The sequence below is a fragment of the Amblyomma maculatum genome, chromosome 3 (genome assembly GCF_055883805.1).
Source record: "Amblyomma maculatum isolate TAMU_Amacu chromosome 3, ASM5588380v1, whole genome shotgun sequence".
NCBI lineage: Eukaryota > Metazoa > Arthropoda > Arachnida > Ixodida > Ixodidae > Amblyomma > Amblyomma maculatum.
This window is the reverse complement of record NC_139346.1, coordinates 222,061,222-222,086,291: the sequence shown is the minus strand read 5'-3', so window position 1 is coordinate 222,086,291 and position 25,070 is coordinate 222,061,222. Positions and strand designations below refer to the sequence as shown.

The 25,070-nt window shown below is 48.2% G+C and overlaps 1 protein-coding gene across 1 annotated transcript in view; it reads right to left on the bottom strand.

Moving 5' to 3' along the window:
- Positions 1 to 1,844: 1,844 nt before the first annotated feature.
- Positions 1,845 to 25,070, bottom strand: part of LOC146197776 (uncharacterized) — a 57,907-nt gene continuing 34,681 nt past the window's right edge. Inside the window, exons 3-4 of the mRNA XM_084597240.1 lie at positions 3,213 to 4,625; positions 1,845 to 2,228 (exon numbers count right to left, since the gene is read on the bottom strand). Of these exons, the coding sequence (XP_084453366.1) occupies positions 1,845 to 2,228; positions 3,213 to 4,625 (1,797 nt within the window). The remainder of the gene's footprint in view (positions 2,229 to 3,212; positions 4,626 to 25,070) is intronic.

Here is a 25,070-nt window from a genome sequence, read left to right as displayed (position 1 = left end):
AACCTTATAAATGCGGGTCATGACATAAAATTCAAAAATGTTTATAAAAAAACCAGTTGTCGGCGTGGCCGAATGGTTAGCGTGCTGAGGTAGTGATTGGTGGTATGTGCCTAGGGGCTTTGTTCGAGGCACGCTTGGTGGACTAATTTTTTTTTACTTTTTTTAGGTCTTTTTATGTACCTGACTTGTTTCGTTATTTTTTACTTTTTAATTTTTATCCCACGCCTTTTTTTTTTTTTCGGGCGAACAGTGCCGCCAGCGCGGAGCGTCCTAGTATGCCACGTCCCAGTGCGCCCACTGTCCAGCGTCATACTGGGACCATAATCAGGTATGGCGCCGGGGCGCTGGCTCCCAGTGGCACTGGTTTTTGCAATAGGGAGTAGTTGGGCATCTTAACCACTGCGCCACCACGGCGGTTTAAGTTAGTTTTTAGAGAAAAGAAATCGCATTATACTTTTGAGTGGACACCACGGAATTGCAGACTCCTGCACCTCACCAGGTAAAGGTCGTGTTTTCATATTTTTAAAGATCCTCACCTGGTCGAAATTACTGCGCAGCCAATCACCCTACGGTCCTCTTTCTCTCTTTCCGTTTTCACTCCCATCTTCTTTCTTATTTGTAAGGCGTAGTTCAGGTGTCTGCGAAATGGCGGACGCCTGCACATCACCAAGTACAATTAGTGTTTGCATATTTTTAAAGATCCTCACGTGGTCCAAATGATTCCGCAGCCCTTCACTACGGTCCTCTTTCTCGCTTTCCATTTTCCCTCCCATCTTCTAATTTTTAAGGCGCGGTTCAACTATTGTTTGACATTTTAGACAATGTGAATGTCGGTTCTGTTATCCGCGAGGGCGTGGCCTTAGCGTACCGGAACTGTACGACGAGATTGTATATTAACAAATGTTTCGGGGCCCCCATCAGCGTACAGCGCTCCGTACGCCAGGGCTGTCCCCTCAGCCCTCTTTTATTTTGTATCTACATAGAGACGATTTCTTTGAAAATACAGAAAAATACTAGCATTCAGGGATTCAAGGTACAAGCAGCCGATGTAAATCTGTTAGCATATGCAGACGACAACGCTGTTTTTACTGATGACGAAGGGGGCATTGCAAAGCTGTGAAGTGTGTGCGCGAATTCAGTCACGTCACTGGTAGTGTAGTTAACTGGTCGAAATGCCTCGGACTTTGGTATGGAAGGTGGCCATCTGTGCCTGAACGGATTTCCAGTCTGCCTTGGACGAAGACACCAAATAGGTAATTGGGAGTTCCGCTTATGGCTTATCGTGAAAGGGAATAGTATCGGAGAGGGCAGTCTAAAGAGATAAAGGACAAAGCTGAAAAGTGGAGAGGAACCAACTTATCTATTTTTGATAGGGCCATACTTTGCAACTTGTTCTTTATAAGCAAGCTTTGGTACGTTATGCAGGTGTTGCACTGTTCACAGTTAAATATTCAGAAACTACACATAACTTTCGCCGTATTTGTCTGGGCGTCTGAATCGGAGCGCTGCAGCCACACCAACTTTTCCCGTCGAGTAAAAGACGGGGGGCTAGGAATAGGCCACCTGTTTTTACGGCAGCTGGTCAGGCGTTTGTTTGTTATTTAGAGACACCACTGACCCTTTCTTACGCACCGCATATGCCAAGTCAGGCTGAGGCGGCTGCTGTCGGAGTACGCGATGTTTCAATTGAAGATTTTTCCGCAGGGATTAAGGGCTTTTATAGAGAAGTCGCAACAAATGTGCAGTTTCTTTCAGCACGGTTTTCAATTGGATTGGATTGGTAAAACGTTTATTTGTGGCCGGCAGTAGAACGCGCGCTCGCGCGCGCGCGCTCCAGACGGGGCCTACATCCTCCTCTGGGCACATGCCGCGCAGCCTGGGTCCCCGCTCGCCGTGGCCGGCTCGCTGGTTCCCTGCCGGGCCAGCGCCATGATTACCTGCCGGACGGCCCAGAGTTGTTCCTCTTGATTGTAGCTCCCTACGGCTGTTTCCAATCGCGGCGGGATCCTCCCATACTTAGCTTCTTCGTGGTACTTGTTACAATTCCACAGAATGTGTGCGAAGCCGGCCGTCTCCGTTCGGTAGACTCTGCATTTGTCTGTCGGGTGCGTCTCGGGATACATTCTGTGCATCAGCGACGGGTTGGGGAGTGAGCCCGTCTGTAGCTGTCTGAATAAAACGGCTTGCTCTCGACTGAGCCCCGAGCAAGGGGTTAAAGAGTTCTGCGAGTTCAATCAATCAATCAATCAATCAATCAATTTATTTCAATAAATATGGAAATTGCAAAAAAATGTTGGGCCAATAGCCGAAGCTAGTTTAGGCCCGTACATACATACATACATACATACATACATACATACATACATACATACATACATACATACATACATACATACATACATACATACATACATACATACATACATACATACATACATACATACATACATACATACATACATGTATGTATGTATGTATGTATGTCGAGCGCCGTAACCACTGCGCCACCCCGCCGGGGTGGCGCAGTGGTTACGGCGCTCGACTACTGTTCCCAAGGACGCGGGATCGAATCCCGGCCTCGGCGGCAGCTTTTCGATGGAGGCGAAAAGCAAGGCTCCCGTGTGCTGTGCGATGTCAGTGCACGTTAAAGAACCCCAGGTGGTCGAAATTTCCGGAGTCCTCCACTACGGCGTCTCTCATAGCCTGAGTTGCTTTGGGACGTTAAACCCCAGAAACCAAACCAAACATACATACATACATACATACATACATACATACATACATACATACATACATAGATACATACATACATATAAACAGCAGTGGAGACACGCTAAAGGACATTTAACAAATGTTTTCAGGCTTATACACAAACAAACGTAACAATCAATGAGCACATAACAGCAAAGAAATGAAAAGCTGGCATGCACATACACAAATTATTTTAGGCCACTTGCATAATTGAGAGATCACGGAATACAGTTGCGTATGTGAAGAAAATGAATAAAACCAAGACATACACATTTGGTAGCGCCAGAAATGTAAGCATTTCTTATCTCTTTTATTTAGTGTTATAATAATATAATTCTGTCAAAATAAAATCTGATGGAAAATAAAAAGTTATTTCCCATTTTAATTTCAAGTGGAATATTGTTCCATATTTTTACACCGACATATTGTATTAGGCGCTGGTCGTAAAAGTTTCTTGTGATAAGAAGGAACGCCTTGGTTTTTTCGCTGTAGTCGGTCATTCGGTCTTTGGTGCTGAACCACAGCGGCCAGTCGACCGAGGCGCGGTCCGTTAGCGCGCGCGCCTCGGCGTGTGCCGTCTCGTTGTGGTTGGCGTTGCGGTCTGAAGCCTCGTCCGCGTGCGCCGGGAACCACTTGATACTCACTTGTCTGCTGCCATCGTCGTCCTTGGTTGCCTGCAGTATGCGCACGGCTTCCTTCGCTATCCTGCCTTTGGCGTAATTTCTCACCGCCTGCCTCGAGTCGCATAGCACTGTGTGGCAGTCGCGGTCGGCGATGGCCAGGGCGATGGCCACCTCCTCCGCTTGCTCTGCCTTGGTGCATCTCGTGCTGGCGGTCGTGCGAATGGTGCCGGTCGCGTCGACGACGACCGTCGTGAAGCCGTGTATCTTCGCGTGCTCAGCCGTGTCAACGTAGCGTGCGCGTGTGTCGGCCGCGTGCTGGTCTATCAGCGCCTTGGCTCTCGCTGCTCTCCTCCCTTTGTTATACTCCGGGTGCATGTTCTTCGGTACCGAGTCCACTCTGATATTGCGCCTGATCTCATCGGGGACGGGGAGCTGCGTCTGCTCCCTGCCTTGATATCCAATTCCCAGGTTGTCCAGGATTTTCCGGCCGGCCTTGGTCGTAGACAGTCTTTCGAGTTGTGCGCGTTGGGCCTCCGCTATTTCCTCCAGCGTGGTGTGCACCCCCAGCTGCAGGAGGCGTTTGTTGCTCGTTGTTTCGAACAGTCCCAGTGCCGTCTTGTAGGCTCTGCGAATGAGTATACCTATCTTGTTTCTCTCGCTCTTCTTCCACTTGTGGTAGACCGCCACGTACGCTACGTGACATATGACGAACGAGTGGATCAGTCTGATCAGGCTCCCTTCCCTCATTCCACTTTTCTTGTTCGTGACTCGTTTGAGTAGTCTCGTGGCGTTTGCCGCTTTCGCAATGAGCCGGGTGACGGTCTCGCCGTTTCTGCCGTGCGTCTCGATCGTCATTCCCAATACTCTGATCTTGTTGACTCTTGGGATCGCGTTTCCCTCTCTGGTCTTGACTTTGATTGCCTCGTACTCCCTCGGGCTGCTGTTGGGTTTACGGTGCTTGACGGGCGGGTAGACGAGGAGCTCTAACTTGTTCGGAGAGCATCTGAGCCCCGTTCCGTCGAGTTGGTCTTCAATCGCATCAACGGCCGCCTGTAGGGTGGATTCGATGTGGGCATCGCTGCCCCCTTCCATCCACAGCGTTATGTCGTCCGCGTATATCGTATGTCGGACTTCCTTGATGTTTCTGAGTCTTTCGGCCCCTCTTATCATCACGAGATTAAAAAACACCGGCGTGATGACCGATCCCTGAGGTGTGCCTGTGCTTCCCAGCTTCTTCTCCTGCAAGCGAATTTTTGTCAACAGTAAAACGAAAGAAGTTGTACTGTGCATTGTGAGACATTATGTTCCTAGTGCCTTTGTACAGGACCTTGTACAGTGGAGGCAAAGGTGGAGATGTGTTAAAAATGGTAAAAAGAATGCAGGTGACACCAGGACCAAAAAGCTTCTTTTTAAATTTGACACCGGGACCTTGCTGGTAAAAACGTTTTTGGAGGAATATGGATTGTTTATACTCTGGGGATCACACCGTTTAATATGGAAGAAGCCAGAAACAATAGACCATATTTTTTTACACAATTCGTACGAGGTTTATGTTTGGGATGTATTGCAAAGAATGGTAATGAAAAATTTTCCGCTAGACCCGCATGGTGTCCGGTACTTATGCGCAGAAAGTGAGGATGGAGCGCCATTTAATTTAGTTATGGTCATGAGCCTCCATTGTATATGGCGCTCAAAATTGCTGGTCACCATTGGGATGAAGGCACACGGCCTGCTTGAATTTATTTTCCGGAAAGTGTGGACAGGTTATGGCAATCCAGAAAGCTGCTGCAGAACCTCCCGAGTGGCTCCAAGACTAGACCCTTTGTGGTGTATGCGTGGATTTTAGTTTGTCATATGTAAACAGGGTATTATCTTGCACCTTGCCGAAAAAATTTCCGCCATTCGCCAAGCATTCGAACTCATGCATAGCCTCCTCAGCAATCTCGTTCAGGATGACGAACACATGGAATCCCTAACTCATTCTCTCATACAGCCCCATCCATCTACATCCACTGAAGCAACTGCTGCATCCTCTTCCGTCCCTCCCGAGAAGCGTGCTAACGTAGCTTAAGAATGGCTGTGGACAATAACATACGCATTGTACAGTGAAACAGCAGAAACCTGAGTACCAGTCGAACACTCTTTATACGATGGCTCCTGACTTTACCCTCGCAGCCTCAAGCCATTCTCATTCAAGAGTCGCGTGCTCTTAAAGGTATTCCGGGCTACTGTTCCCTGCATGCAGCGCGAGTGTGCCCCATTAGTGAATACGTATATTCGTCGGGACCTCCGATTCGAGGCCATTGACGTCCTCTCTCGTCTTGATTGTCACCTCACGGCATTTACTCTGTATTCTGATCCCTCCATCTCGCCTTTTATCCATTCTCAATATTTATAACCCACCATACACACGCTTTTCCATACACCTTACACGCTTTTCAAATCGCTGATGCACTTTACTTCAACGTTGTTTCGAGACTCCGACTTCTTGATAGGTGGGACTTTAACGCCCCGGACGTTATCTGGGGTTACCCACACACCTTCCGAACTGGTCGCATACTTAACGACGCATTAAACGGAGCTCAATTAACTGGTTATAATACCCCAAACTCCATTACACGGGAATGTTACAGGCACCAACAATCCACCATGCTAGACCTCACAGTGGGCCTCGGACGGCGAGATGTCACCTGGCAGGCTACAGATGAAAAACTGCTCCGCGACCATTACATTATTCAAATCACTGTCCCTAGCCGTACCCGTCCGCGTAAACATACATTTTCTCAAACAAACTGGAATACCTTTCACACTCTTCGCGACACCTTTCATACTACTGGCAGTCTTCAGAGCTTGACAAAAGCACTCAGGCATGCCCAGAAACAAGCTACGCAGGAGAGTTCCACTTCAACCCCATCAGATAATCCGGACCCTTACCTTGTACGCATCTGGAAGAAGCGGACACGACTCTTGCGCACCCTTCGCACTCAGCCCAACATTTCTCGCCCGTCTGGGCGTGTCACCGAATTGACGCAATAGGTTAAAGAACACTGCGTTACACTTGACAGGAATCAATGGAACAAAGTTTGCAACACCATCAACGGCCCACTAAATCAAAACAGAACCTGGCACTTACTCAGATAACTCCTCGGGCTTCAACCGGGTCCTGTTCCCACTTTCGAGAAGCACTATTCGCAACTAGGCGCGGATGCTTTCACAGCCCAACTCCGCGATCTCTACATTTCTCCTCCCCAACCTAGTATTTATCCTCGGTACACTGGTGCTTCCAATAGAGAACTCGATGACTCGTTTACCCTCTGGGATCTTGACTGGGCACTAGAACAGCTAAAGCGGAAGTCAGTCTCAGGTGAAGACCAGATTACGTACTCACTCATTCGAAATCTCTCTGACAAGGACAAAGAACATTTTCTGAACAATATAACCTTACAATGGGAAGAAAGCACACTCCCAGCATCTTGGAAACAATCACTTATAACCCTACTTCCAAAGCCAGAGAAAAAAACTGCGCTTCAAAACCTCCGCCCAGTTTCTTTAACATTATGTCTGGGAAAGACCATGGAACAGATGGTGCTCAATCGGATCGAGGCTCATCTTGATACCACAGATTTCTTTCCCCCTGAACAAATTGGCTTCCGAAAAGAAGTGTCTACTCAGGACCTCTTTTTTCTTCTTATGCGTGATTTTTACCCTCCGCCCTCTTCCCAAATCCAAGCCATAGTGGCCCTTGATGTGCGTAAGTCTTTTGATAACCTTGCCCACGATCCTCTATTAAACTGCCTTGCCTCTACTGGCTGTGTTCCAAAGTTGTACGGCTACCTCACGGCATTTCTCCGCGACCGCACGGCCAAGTTCCGTCTCCCCGATTCTATATCTGATTCTTTCCCCCTCACATGTGGTACTCCTCAGGGCGCTATTCTGTCACCCACCCTTTTTAACCTTGGAATGGCTCCCCTATCTCGTATTCTAGCATCTATCCCAAACCTAAAACATACATTCTATGCAGACCACCTTATTCTCGGGTGCCCTTCTGGGACTCCTGGAGCAGTAGAGGAGACCCTACAGTGAGGTATCGATGCGGTTGTCAGCTATCTAGAAAAAGTAGGGTTATTTCCAGCACCTGAAAAATCTAAATTGCTGCTGATTGCAAAAACTCGCTATAAATGCCAACGTAACCAGCTAATCAATCTCACACTGGCAGGGCAGCCCATTCCTCGTGTATCGTCCTGCCGGATCCTTGGACTTCATATCCATGAGTCAACTAATCAGGCCAATGTATCTACAACCGTTAAAGTCTGCAATCAGCTTACGCATCTAGTTCGCCGCATCGTCAATAATTACGCAAGGCTACGTGAGGGCCAAGTCAGGCAGCTTGTCCACGCATTAGCAGTTAGCAAAATTTTGTATACTATTCCTTACCTTACTCTAACCTGTCGCCAACGACATAAGATTGAGATTGCGCTTCATATATTGTACAGGGCTGCACTTAACGTCCTTGTACATACGTCTACGGAGCGCCTATAATCTACGGGGCTGTTCTCGCCCCTGGGAGACCTCATACAACCTCGAGACCGGCAAATGGCACGTATTTCTAGCACCAAACAAGGAAATTGGATACTACAGCAGGTTGCACTCAAACCTATCGACCTCTCTATAATTACTCCTCCTTCTTCGCTCCCGGACAACCTCAAAATAACCCCTATTCCAAAAAACGTTGCACCCGATACTAACCCAGGCAGACGATCCGCTCGCGTTGCCAGTCATGTTCACCCTACAGACGCCACGATCGTATACACAGATGCATACCGAACTAACGTCGGTGCGGCTAGTTCTTCAATTGAGAGCTGTAGCTATGTAGTGACGCATACCCTCGGTCCTTACATAGATCCTACTCCTACAGCGACTCTCGAGACCCTGCCAATAGTCGCTAGTATTCAAGACCTCGAACAAGCACTCCCTAACCCTTCAGGATATACCATATACACTGATTCAATACAGGCTATATGCGCCATTCATACGGGTCGCATTCCTGAAGAACTGCAGGATAATCTGCACAAAGCTCCCCCCAAACTATGTCCCAACACTGTCCCACTGAGGTGGATTCGTGTCCACGCTGGAATCCCAGGCAATGAGGTAGTGCATCGCCTCGCCCGCGAACTTCAACCCCGGGCGCCTGGGATTCCCTGGCCTTATCCACCCACGTGAGACACTACTCTTCACTACAAAAAAGAAATCAACATTCACTATGACAACATTGAAAAAACTCTTCGTACACTTCCTCTTCCTCATAATTCACTCACTACCACGCAAATACGCATTCTTAGTCGCATACAACTAAATACACTGCTTACTCCTGCCAGATCGCTTCTATACCGATTCAGGCATTCCCCCGCATGCCCAAATTGTTCCGAGCACTACCCAAACTTGGAACATTGCATGTTTTCATGCCCTGTCGCAATTCAATCACCCCGCTTTCCACACCCTCCTCCTCCAAATTGGCGGGCTTGATTAGCATCTGACGCGCTGAATGATCAGTTGGCCTTGGTGACCCTGGCCCAGGACATTCTTTACAATTAGTAATGCGTTGAATAAAGTTGTTTCCTCCTCCTATAAATAGCGTTTTGGGTCATTTCTGTTTATTTTGTTTTCGTGAAAGGCAATTTGTCAAGACCAGGCATTGAAGAAAAAAAAGGTGTCCACAGAAAAAAAGTGCGACAGAAACTGTGCCTTTTCTTTCCTGTGAATCAATTATTATTATTACTTCTTGTAAATTGTAAATTCGTTTATAAGAAAGGAAAGGTGCGCATCTGTCACATTGAGGCAAGGAAGGAAAGTGGGAATAGAAGGGTGTAAATGAAAGAGGTCGCGTCCACGGAGTAATTTCATCCGACGTGCGCTGTCATCGCTCAAGGAGACAGATGGGTGGCTGCTCCTGGCCCTACGGGGCTGGGACTGATATGTCGCCGCCGTTTAATTGAGGCGGAGGCTGGCCTGCCGCCGGACTTGTATCTGTTGTAGGCTGTCATTGCACACGTCATCGCTTCGGTGGTGGAGGACGGTTGTTGCGACACGCGTTTTTCTCGCCCTCTTTTTCTTTCTTTCTCCTCTATTATCCTTTCTGCCGCACGAGCTGCAAAGCCAGTAGCAGACCCGTGCATTTTATTTTCCTTCTTCCTACAGTCGCAACAACAAATTCGCACAACGCAGGGCCGCCTCTCCATTCAATTATAAATTATAATTGGTTCACAGAAAATTAAAGGCGCTGTATTTGACATACGTGTTTTGTGGTCAACTAAACTGAGCCGGAAAGGAAAGGAGGAAGGTGGGAGTGAAAGCAAATAGATAGAAAGGGGTGCCGTAGTGGAGGGTTGCTGAGTAATTTAGACAACCTGGAGATCTTTAACGTTGCACTGACATCGCACAGCACACTTTAAGTTAGGTTTTGGGGAAGGAAGGTACAGTATACTTTTCGGTGGATGCCACAGAATCGGGAACACCTACACTTAATTAGGTCAAGGTTCCTTTGAGGTCAAATTTAGTGTCCCGTGATGACCGGCTTTAGCTTGCGTAGTGAAGCTTTCGCGTCAATCGTAAATTCGTTTATAAAAAAGCAAGAGCTGAGTGTCTCTCAAGATCACTTGAAAGTAAGATTATCAGATGCGAACCGCCACTCCACCTAGCCTAATGAAGCTTTTGCTTCAGCAATCTAGGTTTCGTTTCAGTAACCAAACAGAACAAATGACCAACGTGCGTTTCCAGAACCCCCTTGTGAAGTTCGCTGAATTTCGGATCTGGTATTTGGTCTCTCGCACAGAGTGGTTGGCGTGGGTGGCGGTGGTGGCGGTGGTAAAATATTTATTGTAAATTTTAAAGGAGTTTGTTTGGCGGGGAGCCTTAAGGGCCTCGGCCTTAGAATACTGGGTGGAGTCCCTAGTCAGGGACCCCATTGGCGGTTGCAGCCGCCCGCGCACGCCTCGTTAAGCCCCTTTGGGCCTGTAGGTCGCAGCAGCTGAGCAGGGTCGCCTCCGAGTACTCCCGGGAAGGGTTAGGGATGGGGAAAGGGATGAGTTCTGTTGGCAGGCCCATACCACGTAGTAGGTGTCAGCCACCTCCTCACAGTACTGGCACTGGCCATTGAATTGGGAGTCAAAATTTTGAAGTTCTGCCGGGCATAGCATCGTGTTGGTGAAGAGGCGCAGGAGCAGCCTTTCGTTCACTTTTCCCAACTCTTTGCAGGGGTTAGGGTATTTTCGATGCGAGTTTTGATAGAAAATTACAATGTCTTTGAATGTGTAGGCCGGATTGGAATCGAGGTCCTCAGCCGCTTCGAGTCCCGAGGAAACTGCCCGGAGAGAAAGCGCGCGGGCGGCTGCGTCAGCTGCCTCGTTCCCTACAAGACCCTGGTGGCTAGGAGCCCAGACGAGATATCGGCACATGGGGTCCGCGCCCCGACTGCAATTTTGATAAATTGTATAGGCTAAAGAGGTGGTCCACCCTTGTGCGATGTTCCGGCAAGCTCCTCGTTAGTCGGTGATGATATATTTAGAGGTGTGGTCTGAGGCGGCGAGTGCAATGGCTACCTTTTCAGTGTGTGTTATAGATTTGGCCTTGAAGGGAAGGCCATCGACTATGTTCCTGTTGTGAACGACTGCGGCGGTATACCAGCCCCCCGGGTGAGGGCCCGAGGCATCCACGTAGAACACACCAGATTTGTGGCAGCTATCAGTGTACTCTTGGCCCCGGTTACGGCAAAAAACAAAGTGGAGGAACCGCGGTCGCACGAGAGAGGCTCGTGGCTGCTCTATTGTTGCCGGCGTCACCGGCCGCTGCAGAGCGCGCGTTCCCTTCTCGTTCTGCCTTCCTACCATAGCTGTCACTCCAGCGCGCAGCTTTGTGCGGTGTTCAGTGCTGAATGTCATTTCTTTGATCAGTGGACGTTTTTTTATGCATTCTAGTTTCGCTACGTTGCGTCATTCCCTCTACTCATGTTCAGTTCAGTTCAGTTGTTCAGTCGTGTCCGACTCTTCGTGACCCTATACACCATGTCACGCCACTCTTTCCGGTCTCTCACTATCTTCCTAACATCACATAACTTCATCTGCAGTGCCTCGAGGATGCCATCTAACCATCGCGTTCGCTGCCTACCCCTTCTCCGGCGACCCTCAACCTTTCCCAACATCAAATCTTTCTCCAGCGACTCCTCTCTTCTCATCAGATGACCAATGTAGCTGAGCTTCAACTTAGGATTTGACCCTCCAATGAGCAGTCAGGGTTTATGGTCAACAATATCGACTGATTTGATCTTCTGGCAGTCCAAGGAACTCTCAAGAGTCTTCGCCAGCACCACAATTCAAACGCGTAAATTCTTCGGCGGTCAGCCTTTTTCACAGTCCAACTCTCGCATCCATATATCACAGCTGGAAAGGCCATATCACGAGTTATACGGATCTTGGTTGGCAGACTAATGTCTCTGCTCTTTACTAGGCGGTCAAGGCTAACCATTGCTCTCTTTCCCAGAAGCAGGCGTCTCCTAATTTCATGGCTGCAGTCTCCTTCCGAGGTAATCTTGGAGCCCAAGAAGAGAAAATCTGTCACAGCTTCCACTTCTCGTCCATTGATGCTCCAGGATTTGATAGGGCAAGACGCCATGATCTTTGTCTTTTTAATGTTCAGTTTAAGTCCAAACTTCTCACTCTCTTCTTGTACGCGCATCAGAAGTCTCTTGAGTTCCACTTCACTTTCTGCCATTAAAGTGGTATCATCCGCATATCTAAGGTTGTTGATATGTTTTCCAGCAATCTTCACTCCAGCTGAAGACTCGTCCAGACCGGCCTTCCTCATGATGCACTCTGCATATAGGTTAAATAGGCAGGGCGAAAGTATGCAGCCTTTCCTCACTCCTTTCTCAATCGGAAACCAATCAGTAAGACCATGCCCAGTTCTGACTGTGGCCTCTTGCCCTTCATACAGGTTCGTGAGGAGACAGATGAGGTGAATTGGAATACCCATCTCTTGGAGAGTTTGCCACAATCTGCTGTGATCTACGCAGTCAAACGCTTTCGCATAATCAATAAAGCAGAAATAGATGGGTTTCTGGAACTCTCTTGCTTTTTCCATGATCCAGCGAAGGTTGGCAATTTGGTCTCTAGTTCCTCTGCCCTTGCGAATCCCAGCTTGCACGTCCGGAAGCTCCCAATCCACATACTGCTGCAGCCTACCTTGGAGGATTTTCAACATCACCTTGCTAGCATGCGAAATAAGCGCGATCGTGTGGTAGTTGTAACAATCTTTGGCACTGCCTTTCTTTGGAATGGGAATGTAATCTGTCCATTTCTCGACTGACAACATCCAGTTTACCTTGCGTCATAGATCTTACATTCCATGTTGCTATGTGATATATCTCCTTGCAACATCGGACTTTCCGGTCGCTTCCCGACACATCCAAAACTGAGCGTCCTTTTGGCTTTAGCCCAGCCGCTTCATTCGTCCTGGAGCTGCTAGGAATCGCCCTTTGTTCATCCCCAGTAACATGTGGGACGCCTTCCAACCTTGGGGGCTCATCTTCCGGCGCCATATCATTATTAATATTGTGATCCATGAAGGGGTCTACTCATGTGCATATAGCCTATTGGGGCGAAGCAGGTGTACGGTGTCTGACTAGCGAGCGATGAGGCGCCAGTGGGTCGTTTGAGCTGCAGGTTCTCAGAAGAAGCTCTTGGTTAAGCTGGAGTTGGCACTGAGCATTTGAACCCTCAGCGACAGCTTTCTTCTTCTTTTGTTTTGTTATAAAGAACCTTCAGCGGATGTTCCTGCGGCATACTTTGGTCCCCTGTGCACGTGTGCGGAGAACGTAGGGGAAAGCATAGGTTCGGAACGCAGGGACGTCAATGCTGTTCGTATGCTTGCTCGGGACCTCTCCTTTCCCAAGTTTTTGATTATTATTATTTCCCTAGTCTTTGAACAGTTGACGGAAACTTTTTTTTCCTTTCCTTAGTCGTCGACTGGTGAGAAGTGTCGCCTTATTGCTTATTGGTTGCCGTCCCTGCCAAGGGCGGAGACAGAGCAGACACGTTCTAGCGCATATGAACAAGGACGAGAGAGATGTAGACAACACGAGCGCTCGTGTTGTCTACACTGATTACAAAAAAGCATTTGACTCAGTTGAAACCTCGGCGGTGATGCAGGCATTGCGAAATCAGGGGGTAGACGAGCCGTACGTTGAAGTGCTGGAAGATATATATAGTGGCTGCAGAGCAACCATAGTTCTGCATAAAGAAAGTAACAAAATTCCGATAAAGAAAGGTGTTAGGCAAGGAGACACAATCTCCCCAGTACTATTCACAGCTTGCTTAGAGGAAGTATTCAGAGACTTGGAATGGGAGCAGTGAGGGATAAGGGTAGATGGAGAATACCTCAGTAATCTGCGATTTGCTGATGACATTGCCTTGCTAAGCAACTCGGGGGATGAACTGCAAATAATGATTGATGACCTAGACAGCAAAAGTAGAAAGGTAGGCTTGAAAATCAATATGCAGAAGACTAAGGTAATGTTCAACAGCCTCAGAAAGGAACAGCAGTTTACATTAGGTAGCGAAGTACTGGAAGTAGTAGGCAAATATGTCTACTTAGGACAGGTAGTACCCGCAGATCCAGACCATGAAAAGGAAATAACAAGAAGAACAAGATTGGGATGAAGCGCATTTGGTAAGCACTCGCAGATTTTGTCTAGCAGCTTACCGGCATCGCTAAAGAGGAAAGTATATAACAGTTGAATCTTACCTGTACTCACCTATGGCGCTCAAACGTGGAGGCTAACCAAGAGAGTTCTATTTAAGTTGAGGACAACCCAGAGGGCTATGGAACGAAAAATGGTAGGGGTAACATTAAGAGATAGGAAGCGTGCATAGAACGTGTATGCAATGCACCAACTCGCCCAACGATCTGTGCGGAGGCAGATGGCTTAAAAGTAAGTGTTCCGGGTTAAACCAGGGATGATTTTCTGATCAACGGATCAGTCATGTAAATAGTTTTATATCTGATACAGTTAATCCTATCAGGGATTCTAACAGGAAGGGTGTGAGCATATGTACACTAAAGCTTATGTGTACTTGTGTCTTGATTTATTTAAGTGTAAATAAATAGTTGATCGTTCTGTCGTGCCATCAAGTAATGTGAATATTTACGAGTCGGGATCATCATTATATCAAGAACAACAATGATGATGATGATCATCATCAAGTGTTTCCTATCAAGTGGCCACCTGAAGGGGAAACTAATTAGCGCAGTCGACAGGATCGCAATGTCTTTCTACTCGAGGCATTGGACGGATGGTGAGAAAGACAAGTCGGTGGACAAGCTACAGATTAGTTTGCCCTAACGGAGAAAACGTGAAGTGCGTCTAGAAACTCACGTTGAGCAGCTTCAAGATCCTTGGCCGAGTTTGAGAGGACGTCGGAGGCTCAAGTCAGCGAGAAGCTGAAGGAGCCGGGCAACAATCTATCGAGGGTTCGTGACAGCAATCTGCTGAAAGAAATCAGGCGTCCACATTGAAAGGTTCAAAGCAAGAACCAGGCTACCAAGTCAAGCAAGGTTGAAGGCGATGAGCTGCTGAGGGACCAGGATCAACTCTTGGGCATGTACCTTCCCGGGAGTTCGCTGTCATCACGCAAAGTGCGACAGCAGTGCGGTCGACGGAGAAACAAGAGGTAAGACACCTTTTTGCTTTCTTCGAAATTTCCGTGTCTGTGTAGTGATCGTACACTATAGGTAGCTACAATGCTTTATAAAGAAATGGACACCGCAGGGAATGGTATAGAGCCTATCGCGCAACCTGTGTCAACAGAGCCGATGCTAACAAAAGGAAACGCAGTAAAAATGACGCGAGCGTTGTTGGCAGAAAAGGACCATAAGGCTCAATTATTTGAAATTGAAAAGTTGAAGCTCCAAATTTAGCTAGACAAGACCAAATTCGCGCAAATGCAACTTCATACATTCAAAGGTTCTGAACCACCTCAGCAAGAAGGGGGAGAACGAGAAGAGTTGACGTCAATCCAAAGTCCCAATACTGGAAGCAAACATAGGCGTGCAGGAATGGAGAGCTTTCGTTGCGAGAATTATGGGCACATATCCATTCACCGCCAAATTCACAGCAAAGACAAGATGCAGCAGATTTCAAACAGAACGTGAGCAATCTTGTAGGTCGAGTTGAATTCCTCGTCCTTTATGAGCTAGGATACAAACTGCAGAGGAAGGGTAAGCCCGATCATCTGGTGAAGTCTGACTCCCTTACCCGCGTAGCGCTGCAAATCAGGGATAACCTGGCAGAAGCTTGTGTTGATTCAGGAGCACAGATGAGTAGGGCAAAGTCGGTACCGGTATCATGTCGACATGAATGCTCGGGTAAAATCAAACTGAGTGCTGCTTTTGGACAGATCGTGGATGCGGAATTGACTGTGCGTATTTCTGTCGTACAGAAAGGATAAACAGTTGGCAAGCCGATGCCAATACTGTGCGCTGTCAGTACAGAGCTAGCCAAAAGTGTAGGTGCGTTGCTCACGCCTGAAGCACATTCATTGCCCCAACAAATCGAAGGGCAGCAGATGACAGATGCAGAAGAGAGGGCTGTTCTAGAAGTGAACAGTGCAGACGAGTTAGGTGAAAACAAAACAGAGACTACACTCAAGTTCAAGTTGAACAAGAATGCGGAGTCAGTAGTCGACCTAACTGGTGCAGTAGGTCAGGAACAAGTAGCGTCAAAAACTACGTTGAGGGCGTAAGATTTAAAGGTGGAGCAGTGAGACGATGTCTCGTTAGAAGTTTTGAAGTGGGCGAGAGAAAGTAGCCATGGGAGGATTGTAGATGACGAGGTAAACTTTCGTGAAGAAAATGATAGTGCTAAGCCATACAAACAGCTCATGCTGTCAGAGTCTCAAAGTTGTGAAGGTCACGCGAAAGGGATACGACCCTATCTTTCACAAACAAAGAATGCGGGAGTTGCCTCCAATAGGAAAGGTGGGTTCAGTGAGGTGCAGGGAACCTCGCATTTTGGAAGGCAGAACCAACTTTTAAAGTCCGAGACCTCTGAGGAGGCGTTAACGCAGCAGCAAACACTCGAGGTTTCGTAAGTCACAAGTGGTACAACAGAGGCTCTTCCTAAGAACCCAGGTGGATGCTAACTTAGCCGAAACAAAGTAACACTGATCCCCAACGCTAAGCATGAAAAGGCTGAGCTGGTCGCACCGGATCAAGAGGTGCTTCCTCTCACAACAGTAGCCTCGGTGGTAGTGATAGGAGCATATCTGTCAAAGTCCTTCGAAGGAGGGCTGAAACCAATAGCGCTTTTGAGCAAGGAATTGATGCCTGCGCAAACTAAATTGGGTCCAATCGAAAGGAGACCTTTTGCAGTCATGTGAGCATTTGGGAAACTGGATACGGGACAATTCGGGGCTAATCTGAAGGTCGCGACAGACCACAATCAGCCTACTTACTTGACCCGTTCAGAGCCCACCAGTGCGCAGTTGAGGCAGTGGTTGTGTGTATAGTAGAAATGTCACCTAGATGTTCCGGAGTACCCGGGATTTGATCTCGACCGCGGCGGCTTCATTTCGATGGAGGCGAAACGAAGAGGCGTCTGTGTGCTCTGCGATGTCAGCGCACGTTAAAGATCCCCCGGGTTGTGCCTCTCCCTCGTCTTGAATGAGACGAACGGCGGCCCTAAGCGATTATGATTTTGTTTGTTTGCGTGTTTGCTCTTGTAGCAAATGCAAACGAGTGATGTGATGTTAAATTTTGCTTTCTATCAGTATGTGTATAGGCTGTGTTTACATCAGTATGTATATGGGCTACACTAGCTCCCTGCGGTAGTCACTGTGGGAAGTGGAGGTTAGGGGCTAGCCTGACAGTTGGCATGCAGAGACCAGCTAGGACGGGTTCTGGAATGCGCTGACTGCGGTCCTAATCTTGTGAGGGCTGAACGAACGAATTCTGTGTGTTCGCGCAGTGATCCTTGAAACTTTGCGGCTGAATGGAAATCTCACGCTGACAGCACGTGTCCGTGTGACATTCTTGGTTGGGAGGTGTGAAGTTCGCTGAATTTCGGATGCGGTATTTGGTCTCCCGCACAGAATGGTATTTGGTGTCCCGCACAGAAGAATAAAATTGGGATGGAGCGCATTTGGCAAGCACTCGCAGATTATGACTAGCAGCTTACCGGTGTCGCTCAAGAGGAAAGTATGCAACAGTTGCCTCTTGCCTGTACTCACCTATGGGGCTGAAACGTGGAGGCTAACCAAGAAAGTTCTACTTAAATTGAGGAAAACCCAGAGGGCTGTGGAACGAAAAATGGTAGGGGTAACATTAAGAGATAGAAAGCGTGCAGAGTGGGCCAGAGAAATAACTAAAGTTACCGACATTCCAGTGGAAATTAAGAAGAAATGGACATGGGCAGGACATGTAGTGCGAAGAGAAGATAACCGATGGTCGCTGAGGGTAACAAACTGGATTCCAAGGGAAGGAAAGCATAGCAGGGGGCGGCAGAAAGTTAGCTGGGCGGATGAGATTAAGAAGTTCGCAGGGGTCAAGTGGATGCAGCTAGCACAGAACCGGGTTAAGTGGAGAAATACGGGAGAGGCCTTCGCCCTGCAGCGGGTATAATCAGGCTGATGATGATGATGATGATGACAGAGTGGTTGGCGCGAGGTAGGTATCAGTTTGCACCTCTCATTAATCACGGTAATTACTAAAGTGATGGAACCGCGGACGCACGACGGAGGCTCCTGGCTTGCCGGCGTCACCCGCCGCTACAGAGCACGCGTTCCCTTCTCGTCCTGCCTTCCTAACATAGCTGTCGGTCCAGCGCGCTGCGTTGAGCAGTGTTCAGTGTTGAATGTCATTTCTGTAATCAGCGTACGGTTTATTATGCATTCTCGTTTCGCTACGTGCGCGTCATTCCCTCTACTCATGTGTATATATAGCCTATTATGGCGAAGCAAGTGTACGGTGGCTGACCAGTGCGCGATGAGGTGCCAATGGGCTGGTCAGCGGCGGGCTCTCCTTCTTCCTATTTGGTAGACTTTGGCCGGGCGCTCCTAGTAATATATATACAGCACCCACAGCTCTTCTCCGGCCCCGGCGAAGCGCGCGGCGTAGCGCGGCCGCGACGGCAGGTCCGACACGCCAGCTGCTGCCTCTGACATCTCGCGGCTCCTCGCGCATGCGTAGCTGGCCTTTGCTTTGCCACGCGAAGTGGCTCGACGACTAGTTTAGTGTTGCTTTCGCAACAATAAACAACACCACAAGACTAAAACACGTCTTAAGATAACACTAGAACAGTCGCTAAAAACATCAATATACAAGACCACATAAGTAAAACAAGTCTTAGAACTGAAACGGCACTAAAAAGGGGGCAAATAAAAACAACACATTAATAATGGGAGCCAGTCAGGTTGATAGCCACGAGTATATACTTGCTAGCGCACAGTTCGACTGCTTCATATATCCGTGGTAATTATGAAACAACGCGCATTCCACATATGCAGGAACGTTTTAACGTATATGTATGGTTGCATGCGTATTTAGCGCGTAGACATGCTCCAACATGGCCATTCTGGTTGAGCTTCACCGATTGACCCAGCTTCAGTTGAGAAGTGGATTACTCTGTCCGGAATCAGTTTCATACATGTTGGGGTTGTCCGGTTTCAGTTAAACCGGACTTGGGCTATCCTGTATATCAACTCCATACAGTACTGGTGCACCAGGTTTCGCATCCATACCGAATTGGGATGTCCGGTTTAAGTTGCATTACGGAAATGGTCTGTCTGGTATTAGCTCCACACCAGTAATGGCCTGTCCGCTATAAACCTGTTTAAGCTTCATACAGGACTGGTCATATCAGCATGAGATTTATACAGAATAATACAAGACTGATAAAACTGCTTTGGCACGATACGGCATTTTTCACTAGGGACGCCTTTTCGTTTCGCCTCCATCGATACTTATATAAAACAAGTTAAGTAGCTTACAGGAAAGGAAATGCCCGATATCTATCAGTCGCGGAATACCGCTGACACATCTAGCGGACAACACAGAAACGCTTAGGCTTACGCATTTCTCTAGTACTGATTCTGCAGTGATCTCGGAAATCTTTTTAGTTCTCTCTTGACTTCCACCGGGACACCCGTTTTCTGGTCCGCTTGGCTTTCATATCGAATGCCTATTCTTAGCAGTGTGCTTCTTCCCGTCCGGGCCTTTACCAGTCTTTCGCATTGGGAGATATTGTTGGCCTGTATCCCTTCTGCCAGCGTACTGTGCACCCACAGCTTATTAACCGGTCCATAAACGTACTGACGGGGAGACCAATGGCTATTTTTATGCTGCAAGCTTAGCCTCCTGGCTAAGCTTGAAGGTGGAAGTATGAGAAAGCGTAGACGATCCTGATGATGACAAAAGCCTGTACGAGTCTTAGGAGCTAGGCTTCTATCAATCTCGACTTGCGATTAGCGATGAGTCTAATTAGACGTATCGTTTGTTGGGCGCAGCCTTCGAGGTTCTTTGCAGTTTTTTCACGACGAACATTTTCCTGCAGCCACAAACATAGGATCTTAACCTTGTTCTTGCAAAACACACTTTAATAATATTTCCTCTTCAGCCTTTCGCCAACTGCGTATTACGCCACAAGCTTAAAGACGCAACGCTACAGGTCAAATACCTATCATTTACCTCTCTCGTTCGTCCGAAACTAGAATATCCTTGCATCATTTGAGACACATTCATTAAAAACATCGACGCATTAGAAAGAATTCAGCACCGAGTTGACCAATCTATTCACACTGTGTGCGGTCTTAAGGATTCCATATCTGCTCTGATGGCGTCCAACAACGTTCCCGCACTCCACTTAAGGCGGAAGTTCTTACGTCTAATATTTTGTACTTGTTATTGAATCGCAAACGTGCCTTAAACTCCAAACAATATTTAACTTCGCTCAGTACGCGGCAGACCAGTCATACGCATTTCCTTCCATTACCACCTTACTTCTCGAGGACTGCTTCATTTCAGAACTCGTTTTTCCACCCACAAATATGTCGGATTGGAACAAGCTACCAAATAACTGCATTCAGTCTTTGATCATGACTGAAGAACATATCCTGAACAGCATAGAGTTGCCATGTGAAGACTTTTTTTTTTTTTTTTATCCTGCTTGTAAATTGCATTTTCTTTCACAGCGCTTTGCTCCCCGTCCTGTGTACTTCCCTATGTCATAACTATACTGCATAAGTTCTGCCTGTTGCATATATCATTCGAAAGCGGCAGTTTTTTGTGTGTTTGTAAATGATCGCTGTCAACTTATTTTTGTCTTGCATTCCCCTCGTGCTTGGGCTCAGGACTGCGGTATTGAGTAAATAAATAAATAATATCTCGTGGGTGAGTACTCCGTCTGCATTTAGTTCCAGTCTGCTGCGTGGACATTTCGAGAGTATTTGAGGCATCTAGGGGTTACGCATTCTTCAATCATTTTCCGAGCAGCCTGAAGGGGGCCTTCATTTTGTCCATCACTACCGCCCGCGGTCCGGAGTGTGATGTCATCCACGTGTATGCGCTTCGATGATTTCGCGTTAGATTTGCAGCATAATATCCGGAGTCGACGGGACAGATTTAAAGCCAGCCAATCATAGATTTGGGTAGAGCCGGTTGTCTTCCTTGTATCTGTTTAGTCCTGTCTGAATCACGTCTTCCATGATTTTCCCCACCCATAATTTCAAATAAATTGGTCTAGATCTTCAATTTGTAGCTTTTTGCCAGGTTTGGGGATAAAGACGATATGGGTTGTCTTCCAGATGATCGGAAGTCGTCCTCGTTGCCAAGCAATCTTGCTTCTATATTGCGAGGGTAGCGAGCACCTGAATACATCTGCGCCGACAGAATAAACACACCCCTACAGTATATATATATATATATATATATATATATATATATATATATATATATATATATTATATATATGATATTATATATTATATATTATATTATATATATATACATATATATATATATATATATATATATATATATTGTAAGTAAGAAGATGATACAGCGCTGACACAAACGATGATGAAGACTGCTGGGTTCCTGGCCGATCAGCTGGCGCGCGCACTGAAAGCTCGAATGGTCTTGTTTGGACGAGATTGTGCTTCGCTCCACGATCGTCTTGCGTCACCGGTCGCCGTCTCCAGTTCTCCGGACAACCCCCAATAAACCCCTCTTCATTTGGTGGAACGTGCCGGGGTAAGACTTACACGATCACCGTGGAGCACCGCAGCTGTATGATACCTATGGCAACAGACGAGGTAGGCCAACAGCCAGTGGCAGCCACTTCGCAGTCCATCTCATGCTCCGGTGCCATTCGGCAGCGAGACCCCGCAGTTTTCAGCGGGCAGGGTGACCAGGACGTTGAAGATTGGTCGGCCTCGTACGAGCGGGTGAGTCGTCATAACAACTGGGATGACCGCATGAAGATCAACAACGTCATCTTCTACCTGAGTGACGTTGCAAACCTATGGTATCGAAGTCGTGGGGCCGACATACAAACTTGGGCTAACTTCAAGGCAACGTTCACAGACGATTTCGGTCGTCGACTCCGCCTTGAGAGCGAGCTGACGCGGTTCACCTCGGCTCCGTGTTTTTCGATTATCGTTCCCTTCTAGAAACTGATGCTAACACATAGATGATATTTGCCAAGTATGGCTCGCTTAGTGGTCTGGTTAGAACAATGTGATTCGAGTGACGACCTAGACAGGGACGATTCTGTCTACTCTCCTTTATCCCCATCCATGGCCATGAGCCTTCCTATTCAATAAAGGACATTCAATAAATCAATTTCGGTCGTCCCACAGTGCGGAAACTACGCGCTGAAGAAGCCTTGTGCGTACGAGTTCAGCATGAAGGTGAAACCTTCACAAGCTACATTGAAGGCGTCGTGGGTTTATGCAATCGTGTCGACCCGTCACTGAATGAGGCTAAAAAGATAAAGCACATAATGAAGGGCATTGATGCCGATGCATTTCATATACTGTGGGCAAAGAGCCCCACCATGGTGGCCTCAGTATACAACCTTTGTCAAAGTTTCGACGAGTGGCTCAAGCAATGCCTCTGCACTCGTTCCCCTCCCGCACCTGCTGCGTCCATCTTTGGCCTGGCTGTGAGCAGCGACCTTTTGGCTCACACCAAAGATTTCGTTCGAGATGAGGTCTCCCGCCAGCTTGGACTTTTGTCTGGCCCACGCCTGTCGCCTAGAGCCCGGCGGCTTACCCCTAAGATCCGATACACCATCACGCAGGAGGTTTCGATGCACTTCCCAGGTTTGGCCAGCCAGCGCCTGTGACACCTCATGTCGACCCTGTTCGACTGCAGCCCACACCTCTTTCTGCACCATTGAGTTACAGCCCCCCTCTTGTCGTGCCGGCTCTACCTGTGCCAGTACAGGTGCCTCCCAGGTAGGCCGAAGTTACCGCCCGCCCTCCGCCGCCACAGTCTTTTGCGTACGTGCCGACTATGGCGCCACCATCTGTCGCTCCACGGATCCGATCAACGACGCCACCCTACAAGCCTTGGCTCACGAATGACGACCGGCCTATCTTTTATGCCTGCGGTATTCCTAGCCACATTGCCCGCCTGTGCCGTCGTACTCTGCGTTCTACCCCTGTACGCACTATGGCTGACTACAATTATCAGTACGACACCTTGCGCCCACCTTCGGCGACATCTCCAGGGCAGCCGCGCAACTCGTCGGGCCTCCAGCACATTCCATTGCACCGCTCAACGCCCCCTCGCCGTCGGTCGTTGTTGCAAATGCGGCGTCGCAGCGTGACACAAGACTAAACAAACTAGCAGCCGCAGTTTCTGGGGCTCGAACTGCGCACATTTCGCCTACCACAACTCGTGCACTTGCACTCGTCGATACAGGGGCCACTCTCTCCGTCAATAGCGAATGTTTTTTGCCGCTCGCTTCATAAAGTCACCACCCCACCTTCTGGACTCTCTCTTCGCACCGCCAGCGCCGATTCCGTTCGTCCATCTGCTGCTTGCACAGCGCGTGTCGTTATCGCGGACGTTTTATACATAATCGAGTTTTTAGTGCTTGCGTCATGCTCGCATGACTTAATTCTTGGCTGGGATTTCCTTTCCCGCCACAATGCTGTTATTAACTGCGCCCGCGCTCACGTCGCCTTCTCTGCGCTCTGTGATGCGGTTCTTGATGATGCGCCGTCTTTTTCTTGCGCCAAACTTGTCGCCGACGACACCGACATTCCGCCCAACTGTGCTGTGATTTTTCCCACGTGTATACCCTTTTTTTAGACGCGACTGTTCTTTTTGCGCCTTCTCCCATGATCGCTTCTCGCCGTCACCTTCTTCTTCCCTTTGCTATCATCAATGTTAACCGCAATGGCGCTGACATTGTTGTTGCGAATGCCTCAACCGCTGTGCTCCCGCTACTTCGTGGCGAATTCCTTGGCCATGTTGAAGTTGCTGACCTCATGTCGCCGTTTGATGTTGATCGGTATTTACCACAGAGTGCCCACGTAGCCTCTATAACGCCGATTACTGCTTCTTCCGATATACCGAGTTGGGACCTTTTTCAATCATCTGTGGCCAGTGACCTCGACCCGACTCACCGCGAGCAACTGTTTGCTCTCCTCGACCAGTTCCATTCTTCGTTTGACGTTCAGACGACTTCCTTGGGCCGTGCGACCGAGGTTGTTCACCGCATCGACACCGGCAGTCATGCCACTCTTCGCCAGCGCCCTTACCGTGTTTCGCCTACGGAGCGCCATGTTATTGCTGAACAGGGTGACGACATGCTACAACGTGGTGTAATTCAGACTTCATCTAGCCCGTGGTCGTCTCGCGTGGTACTTATGAAAAAAAAAAGGATGGCTCCATAAGATGTGTTGACTACCGCGGTCTTAACAAAATTAACCGTAAAGACGAATACCCACTACCCCGCATTGACGACGCCATCGATTGCTTACAAGAAGCCGAGCTATTTTCGTCCCTGGATCTGCGCTCTGACTATTGGCAAGTCCCTATGGCTGAGTCTGACCGACCCAAGACATCTTTTGTTGCCCCTGATGGACTATATGAGTTCACTGTGTTTCTGTTTGGTCTTAGCAACGCTCCTGCTACGTTTGAGCGAAAGGACCATATCTTACGCGATCTCAAGTGGAACATTTGTCTTTGCTACTTGGATGATATCGTCGTTTTCTCTCCCGATTTTCCGACGCTCCTCGTGCGCTTGCACCAAATCCTGAGCTGTCTCACTGGCGCCGGACTCCAACTTAACCTGAAGAAATGTCGTTTTGGCACCTGCAGGCTGACAATACTGGTTCATATCGTGTCCAAAGATGGCGTCCTGTCCGATCCAGACAAGCTACGTGTGGTCGCTAATTCCCGAAACCGACTTCTGAAAGCGCTGCGCAGCTTCGTCGGTCTATGCTCCTATTTTCGCCTTTTTGTCCGCAATTTTGCTACCATCATTGCACCGCTTACAAAATTGCTGAATGGTCCCGCCGACTTGTCTACCTGGACCCCAATCTGCGACGATGCTTTTACTACGCTCCGACGTCTACTCACTTCACCGGACATTCTCCGCCGTTACGACCCATCCGCTCGTACAGAGGTGCACACTGA